General features: G+C 38.4%; 2 protein-coding genes across 2 annotated transcripts; one reads left to right on the top strand and one right to left on the bottom strand.

Moving 5' to 3' along the window:
• Positions 1-4146: 4146 nt before the first annotated feature.
• On the top strand, positions 4147-4887 carry med9 (mediator complex subunit 9). Its single transcript, XM_067429791.1, has 2 exons — positions 4147-4289; positions 4465-4887. Exons 1-2 carry the CDS (start codon positions 4213-4215, stop codon positions 4682-4684), a joined length of 297 nt encoding a protein of 98 aa, XP_067285892.1. The 5' UTR covers positions 4147-4212; the 3' UTR covers positions 4685-4887.
• A 1461-nt stretch (positions 4888-6348) lies between these two features.
• On the bottom strand, positions 6349-8306 carry rasd1 (RAS, dexamethasone-induced 1). The gene is made up of 2 exons (XM_067429411.1): positions 7946-8306; positions 6349-7338 (listed from the first exon to the last, which is right to left on the bottom strand). Exons 1-2 carry the CDS (start codon positions 8214-8216, stop codon positions 6812-6814), a joined length of 798 nt encoding a protein of 265 aa, XP_067285512.1. The 5' UTR covers positions 8217-8306; the 3' UTR covers positions 6349-6811.
• Between the last annotated feature and the right edge of the window lie 375 nt (positions 8307-8681).

Genomic DNA, 8681 nt, shown 5'->3' with positions numbered 1-8681 from the left:
ACATGAAAAATACAATATTTATTATAGCCGCAGGCAGCGATGACGGGCCCAAGCCCTCGTGCCACAGAAAGTCTTCGATAATGCCTAAATGCCCATATACATTATTTTACATAGAAATAAATGGTGTATAATTTATTATTTAGAAGATATAAGACTCTCCCAGTTTCCATTTTTGTCATTAATTTAATTCCTTGCAATGGCCTGTTTAACAGTGTTTAAGATATCATGTACCCGTTCACAATTTAACATCTTCAATATATTGACATTATGTTGACAAAGTTTGGTGTGAATTGTATGACAGTGCAGTAATAAAAAATTCAGAACTTGGTTAAAGGTGAACTATGTAGTATTTTTGCACTAAAATATAGAAAAACCACTAGGCCGGTGTTATATATTTTGTTCAGTTGAGTACCTACAATATCCCAGAAGTTTCCAACTATTTGTAAATTGTGAGAAAATTGCTATTTTAACTAAGGACCGGGACGTTTCAGCATTGCATTTGAGGGAGTCGCCTGTCAATTGCGTCATATCTGCGCTACCCTCGGTTTCGGCTTTTATTTGGCAGGAGCGCTTTACTCTTAGCAGTGTGAACAACTGAACGCACGGAGTAACGTCATAACATCGTTTTGAACACACTTAAATGTATCTAATATGATAAACAGAGCTACATTACCTCAAAATCATAACCGGAAGAGCGGATCTGTGCAGGCGCCCGGCGAATGTGTCCCGTCCCGTCATAATAAAAGTCCCGGTATTCGCGAGGCGGGTATTTGTTTAACAATCGCTCCAGCAGCCGTGCTCAACTCCACAACACTCGGTCCTGCTCTGCTTTACACTACAGTAACGTTAATAACCGCATGCATGAACGTGATTTCTGCCCGAGTCCTATTTTCCACCGGTTGTGATGAGAAGACCACATCTCCCAAGATGCTGCGCTCACACTTTGCGTCATCAAACTACGATTTGTTTTGAACAGGCGCCCTCCAGTGGACGAAAGCTGCATAGTGCACCTTTAAAGAAAAAAAAAATACACATAAAAAAAAAAATATATAGCTGATTTCCTGTTGGTCTAAGCAAATTCCTGTAAATTATCTTTTTTATTTAATTTTAATTTTAGGCTCTATGAGAACAATATATGTACCAAGTTTGGTGACTAAACCCCCCACTTTTGTCAAAAGGTGGCGCTATAGAGCCCCTCTTTGACACCCATTACTAAGGCTTTGGCCATGTATACTGGCTAACAACTATGATGTCTGAGTTTCACACAATTTGAAGCATGCTAAGAGTCTCAAAAACACCCAAATTGAAAAAAGAATATAAGTTTGATATGTTGCCATGACAGCAGTGATTAAGATATCAAGAATCCTTTTACGGGTCAATATTTGCATTGACTTGACATTATTCTGCTGAAGATTGAAGCAAATTGAGTAAAAAATAAGAGGTCAAGTTCAAAGGATTTTGCCAGTGACTCACTTCCTGCTGCCAGTTGGTTTCCATGTGATCGGCTTTTTACAACGAACACACACCTGGGCCCGTATTCATAAAGATGTCCTCTCAGAAAACTCCTAACTTAGCTTAAAAACTTTTACGTAGAAGTCTTAGCTTAAGAGCTATTCGGGACCGATCTGAGAGCAACTCTGAGCAAGGAAAATACAAAAATGTTATCTTAGTGAAGAGGCGGGGCTGACCCCGTTGCTACATATGACACAGTCTTTTGAAGACTGTGATTGGTTGGTTGTCCAAAAAGGGGAAAAAAGGAGCGCTTTTAATTATAGGGTATATTCTAAGCCTTCACTTTGAAATTACAAGCGCAAATTGTTCTATTTTACTGTTCTCTCTCACTCATACACACATACATTATATGAAAGTATATAAATCCTTTTATTATTTACCATGCTGTTAATTTAATATAAGGTATTTGATTTGCTATGAATAATAAACATTGTTCCACTCTTTCTATTAACATAAACGTCCTTGTCTTCCGACGGTGCAATAATTCGGATGTGGGTTCCATCGATTACTCCGACAACACCAGGGAAGCCTGCTATATTCATAAAGTCAGTTTTTTGAGCCTGCAAGGTGGGAATGTCCAGTGGAAATGAAATGAACTGTGACACAATATGAGGTTCTGAAAGTGCTGTGATTGTTTGCGTGATCGCTCTGCTTACAGAAGGTTGTGACAGACCTAAATCATCACTGCTGCATTGGTGCATTTTCCCATTTGCCAAATATCGTAATGTAGCGGTTACTTTCATTTCTGGCGCTATGGCATTCCTGCGCTGTGTCGGAGATGTTAGCGTGTCTCTAATAAGATCCGTCACAAACATGATCCCTGCACGATCTAATATATAGCGTCTTATTAACTCACTGTCATCCATTGTCTGCAACATATTTCTCCTCCCTCCTTGTCTTTCTGCCATTTTCTCCACTGCTAAAGAAACTCTTAAGCCTCTTAAAAGTCCTCGTCCGTGCTCCTAACAAATTTGACCTTAAGACCTTTTTTAAGGGTTAAGATGCTTTCTGAATTACTTTTTTCTAAACTAGGATTTGTTTAGTTAATTTTCAGAGTAAACGCCCACATTTCTACGAAATTTCTTAGAATTTTGTCACTAGGAGCTACTCTTTGCATTAAGATTCTTTATGAATAATAATAATAATAATAATAATACATTTTATTTAAAGGCGCCTTTCTCGGCACTCAAGGACACCGTGCAAAGATACAATAATACATTAAAAAAAACAGTAAGATAAAAATAAAATATAAATAAGTATACAGGCCCTGAAGTTTCATCAAAATCACCATATATACACGCACAGACAAAAGGTGGTGTACAATTAACTTTTTCATAGCGTTCATATCTGGGACACAGATTATAAAAATCGATATTACAGAAATGCCAAAGCAAATATTTTCTACAGGAGGAATGTGTTTCAGGAATGATCCTTTAGTGTGACTAAACATATTCAGAACAAAAGGGCAGAGGCTGACAAAGGGTTAACAGAGGGCAAAAAAATAAACATTTATCAATACTTGTAATAGTTATTAGGTTTCCTGGAACGTTGGACACATCTCCCTTCTCATCGGATGACCAAGACAGTAAGTAGGCTATTAAAACAACAACAAAAACATTATCTTTGATTAAAAACAGAGATGACTTCTATAGATCCATTATGCTGTCTGGACAAACAATGAAGGCTGTGTAAAATTTCTGTGCTTACTTTATTGAACTTTTGCTTTTTCTTACAATCATGTGCTGAGCATTTCAGCATTAAGTTTGAGCTCCGTTCCTACAATTGGCAAATACTAGTAGATAAACTATGGATGAGTTGGATTATTACTGCTAAACAATGTGTAAGACAAATTTCAAGTAGGCCTGAAAATCTCTCTCTCTCTCTCTCTCTCTCTCTCTCTCTCTCTCTCTCTCTCTCTCTCTCTCTCTCTCTCTCTCTCTCTCTCTCTCTCTCTAATATTATATGGAAAATATTTAGCCTATATTGTGTTATATTATATTTACACATTTTCACTGTAGTATGGCTACTGTACCGTATTGTATTTATTTAAATATTTTTTTTGTTTTGTTACACTCAACTTTTCCAAGACCCTAGTTTGAAAACCCCATCTTAGAAACATTATAGCTAATAATACAATACTGACAGACAAATAATAGATAATGTTCTACATCTAGCCTACATAAAGTCATTGAAAAGTTGGAATGATTCAATAATGCTCAATTTCTTTCTTGAATCTAATGAGATTTTTTTACAGGACATTTTTGCCATTAAAAGAATACAATTTATTATAGACCTGGGTGAGTCTCCAGAAGAGGAAATAATAGTTTCCAGAACAAGAATTGGCCATCAAACTATTACAAATGGGCAGTACCAAAATATATGGACCACACTTTTAGGGCTACAGTCACAAAAAGTGCAATTAAAATCGATACCACCTTTACATTTTATAAAGAAATAGGGTTATATGTTGAATGGCACGTCTTTGACTTTGTTTGCAAATAAATATTGATTCGGCATAAGCCAATCCTTTCCCCATAAAATAGAGAAACGATTCCAAAACCATTTTTATCTTAAATAACTATCTTATGGACATAGATATGTAATTGTATAGATAAAAACAGAGCCATCATATCGTTGTTTACATAGGGACGTGGGCGCGCGTTGATGACGTAACGTTAGCAACCCCTTCGTAAAACAATCATGGCGACTACGGTACCGGTGGTAGAGGAGGCTGAGGATTATTCCTTTTTGCCCATTATTCACGACGTAATAAAATGGTAAGAAGTAAATATTCTTATGTGTCATGTTTCAAGGAAGAGAATGCTCACATCGCGATGTTGGTTTCGTTAAAATTCAGGAAAATCTCTGGTGTTTGTGTCACTATCGAGACTGTAAGTTAAACAACAGCAGCGTATTTGTATTAACGGTCTGTCTGCATTCACCTGTCAACAGCATGGATAAGGACAGTCCAGACGTACACCAGGAGCTGAACAAACTGAAGACGAAGATTCAAGAGGCTCGGGAGCAGATTTCGGCCATGCCAGGGATCGACATGAGTCCTGAGCTTCAGGAGAACAAACTGCAGACCCTCAGAGAGCAGGTTCGGACCAAGAACCAGCTTCTGCAGAAATACAAGAGCCTGTGCATGTTTGACGTCCCCAAACCTTCATGAGAGACTGTGCGAGGAGGAGAGAAAGCGGGAATGAAAACATGAACACTTGTTTACACCGATAGAGGCGCTGTTGCGTGTCATTTTTGTATATATTTTGTATTTACTTTGGGTATAGCATTTGCAACACGTTTAGTGTTGGCGAATGGTTACTGTGTACTTTACCTTGGTCATAGCTTGTGCATTAAATTCAGTCACTTCTTTAATTTTGTGTTGTATTTAATGAAACCATATTTACCTTACCTGAGACAATAGACAATATTGAGGTCTTTAAGGCACACTATGTAATTTTTTCTCTTATTCGGAACAATGTCTTGACTCTTGAGTGGGTAGAGCTTTTATTCTGACTCTTCTGCTCGTGTGTGTGTGTGTGTGTAAGCAGCACTGTTTATCATATCACACACATCTGAGTGTGTTAAAGTGATGTTATAATGCTACTATGAGACACTTGTTATGTAGTTCCCACTGCAGTGAGTGAGATCATATTAGGCGGTTAAACATGGTACTCTGTGCGGTAAATCAACAACCCCAGATTTAAACAATAAGACTAACTGTGTTGAGCTGGAAAACAATCATTAGTTTCTGTCCATCAATGATCCAAACAGTGTCTAATAAAACACATCAGATATGTGCAATGTCCAATTTGCCAAGTTCAAGGGTCTATAAAAAAGACTGGTACTGTGAAAAAGTGTTAAAAATTTGGCTTTTTATTAGGATAGTAACTCTTATATCAAGGCCTAATGTCCAATTTAACGCATCCTCTGTGGCGGTAGAAAAACCATGACATGAAAAGGGCTGACGGCACAATATATATGTGTGCACTGTGGTATTTGCCAAGTTCAAGGATCTATAAAAAATACTGGTACTTTAAAAAAAGTGTTCAAAATTTGGATTTCGTTAGGAAAGTATGTCATAATTTAAGGCCTTATGTTTGCTTTTACGCATTTCTCTTTGGCGGACAAGAAACGAGCAAAATGGGCTGATGGCACAATAGGCTGCCGTGTGTGTGTGTGTGTGTGTGTGTGTGTGTGTGTGTGTGTGTTTGCGTGCGTGCGTGCGTGCGTGTGTGCGTGTGTGTGTGTGTGTGTGTGTGTGTGTGTGTCATGAAAAAATACTAATTGTATGATAACAGAAATATTTTCATTACATTCTTAATTATCTATTATAGATTTTTCCATGCTCTGCTTTCTTTTTGCCATATTTTCCAGACCTGGAAAATATTCAAAGTACTGAAATTAGTCAAGTCAAATGCCTTGCTTTTACAAACTGTGTAGTTATCAAGTGTGTGCACAACATGTCAATAGAGCATCCTAGAAGGTATTCACTGATTTATCAGGAATATTTATATATTGGATACAATATTGAAGCCTCATTCCAAGCCATAATGGATTAGTTTAATACTAGCTGTGTTTGTTTGCATACTGATGATGATTGTTAGAGCATCCAAGAAGTTATTTTGAGATTTTTCTGCAGTTTTGGTGGACTTAAGCTTCAAGCTTTCAGATAGAAGAGATCTTTTTTTTTTCCAAGCCATAATAAATAAATTGGGTAGAAGCCGTTTTGTTTGACATCAAGTTTGAATGGAAGGTATTTGGACTGTTAGATTTAGCTTACTAATTTGGAAGAACATACATAAATGACTTATGAAAGTGACAAGGAAACATGCATATTCTTGACAAAAGCTTTTATTTCATTTTTCCAAAATTCAACAATGACATAGAAGAATAAATATACATTCATTGACATTAAAAAATTGTTCAAAATGCAATAAAACATTCAAGTTGATTTCTTTGTGATAAAGTTTAACAAAAAAAAAAAATGTAAACAGCTGACATTGCAACTCCCTTCAGCACCCAAAAAAAGGCAGATGTTCTAACAAAGCACATTTTTTAAGCATGGAGTTGATACTTGTAAGCCACATCACAGAGCGCTCAGACTGAACAGAACAAAGTCGCTATTCTGTACAGGAGACCTCGCGAGAATTACATGCGCGTCCACTTCGCGAGGTGAGCGCTCAAGCCGATGACTTATACCGCCGGCGCGACCGCGACCCTTTCGGAGTCACCGGGATAGGCACGACAACCGTGTGCATTTCATAATGACCGCAGCTTTGCTGTCAACGGCTCGGTTTTAGCTAATGATGCACCTTTCTTTGTCCTTGGTCTGTCCGCCTCCTATTGTCTTCTCTTTGATGTACATTAAGTCACTGTGCACGCTAGGGCGGCGCGCAAAAGGCGCCACGATGCCGTACGCGTCGCCGTCTTTGACTTTCTTGTTTCGAAAAGACTTCTTGTGCAGAATGTCACAATATTGCACGGACACCTTTCGGTGGAGGTCCGGGCTCATCTCGTTGGGTAGTTTGGCGAGAGTAAAGAGCCTCTGAAACATCTGGTCGACGTTCGTGTTCCTTTTGGCGGAGATCTCGAAGTACGCGCACTGCTCGTCTCCCGCGATCAGCTGCTCGATCTCCTCGCGTTGGACCTCGCGGTAGAACTCGCGGTCGCCCTTGTTCCCGCAGATCACCAGAGGCACGTCCACGTTCTCTTTGGTCTTGTTTTTAAGGCAGGATTTGGTCTCGTAGATCTGCTGTTTCAGCCGCTGCACCTCATGGAAGGACTCGCGGTTGTCCAGACTGAACACCAGGATGAAAACGTCACCTGCGGACAGAAGAATAGGGAGAACGATTAGACTACTAATACAGCAATTAGCCAACAGTATCACTCAGAAAATAAAGCTTCTTTATAGGCATTGATGGTTCCATAAAGAACTTTTAAATACTTATTTATAGCTAGTGGGGAAAAAGGTCGTTACACTTTAAAAAATGCTGGGTTGTTGGTCAAATATGGACAAACCCAAACACAGATCCAACCGGTGGTTTAACATTTTTAATTCAAATCTTAAACCCAACGGTTAGATTGGTCTGTATTTGATCCAACCGTTTGTTTAAAAGATTTGAATTTAAATCTTAAACCCATCGGTTAAGTTTGTCCATATATCTAACCGTTGGTTTAAATGTTTGAATTAAGTTTGTCCATATTTGATCCAACCGTTGATTTAAATTTTTAAATTCAAATCTTACACCTAACGGCTAGGTTTGTCCATAGGCTATTTGACCGTTGAAACAACCCAGTAATGAAAAAAATAAAATGTTTCTCACACTAAAAAGGGATTTATTTATTTTTAATAAAAAAGGTAAGGAACCAAAAATGCTGCTTCTATGGCATGGCTGCATGCGAAAGTTGTTTTATTTGATAAGATATTTACCTGTCAGAATAGACAGTCTCCTCATAGCTGGGAACGGATGATTCCCTGAAGTATCCAAAATGTCCAGCTGATACACATCTCCTTTGATGCTGTAGAGTTTCCTGTGAAAGTCCTCAATGGTCGGCGTGTACTGCTCCTCAAAGCGTCCGTTCAAAAAGCGCGACACTATCGCCGTCTTGCCAACTTTGGTGGATCCGAGAATGACCATCCTGTAGCAGTTTTTCGCAGGGATGTCAAACTCATTCTCTGTGGGACTCATTTTCTTGATCATGTTTTTTCGCGTGTGTGGTTTTGAGCCGGAATAATAAAGAATAACTGGTTGTTTCTTGGTATGCAAGTGGCAGCTTCTGAACCTTCTAACGACGAGGATCGGCTATTTAAGCGCGCTCACGCTCCTCCTCCCGTGCGCGTCACCGCGGGACAGCGCAACAGGTGCTGACCGGCCGATGCGTCAGTTTGTGCGGATCAGTGCTTTCTGGTGCAGCTAATACCAGGAACATTTACTGAGAGGAAAAGTACTTTCACGTCGTGTATCAAGTTCCCTATTAAAAAACAAAACAAAACAATATGTCATTTAACTGTACGATATTGTCAATTTGGCTAACTGTCAGTATGCAAAGGCAAATATGTACTGTAAAAATAACAAAAAGTATATGCTTTTATTTTATAAGAATAGGGTCTGTTTTTATTTAATTTTATTTTTATTTAATTTAAATTTAAATTTTTTTTTTTTTTT

Source organism: Pseudorasbora parva, chromosome 21 (genome assembly GCF_024679245.1).
Source record: "Pseudorasbora parva isolate DD20220531a chromosome 21, ASM2467924v1, whole genome shotgun sequence".
NCBI classification, from domain to species: Eukaryota; Metazoa; Chordata; class Actinopteri; order Cypriniformes; family Gobionidae; genus Pseudorasbora; species Pseudorasbora parva.
Note: the sequence above shows the minus strand (reverse complement) of the source record. Positions and strands in the feature narration are given on the sequence as shown.

Bases quoted from the DNA above. Each gene is read 5' to 3' on its own strand.
- med9 (XM_067429791.1), top strand. From the start codon at position 4,213: ATGGCGACTACGGTACCGGTGGTAGAGGAGGCTGAGGATTATTCCTTT. The intron at 4,290-4,464 runs GTAAGAAGTAAA...ACCTGTCAACAG, and splicing joins ATTCACGACGTAATAAAATG to CATGGATAAGGACAGTCCAG.
- rasd1 (XM_067429411.1), bottom strand. From the start codon at position 8,216: ATGATCAAGAAAATGAGTCCCACAGAGAATGAGTTTGACATCCCTGCG. The intron at 7,339-7,945 runs GTAAATATCTTA...TTCTGTCCGCAG, and splicing joins GAGACTGTCTATTCTGACAG to GTGACGTTTTCATCCTGGTG.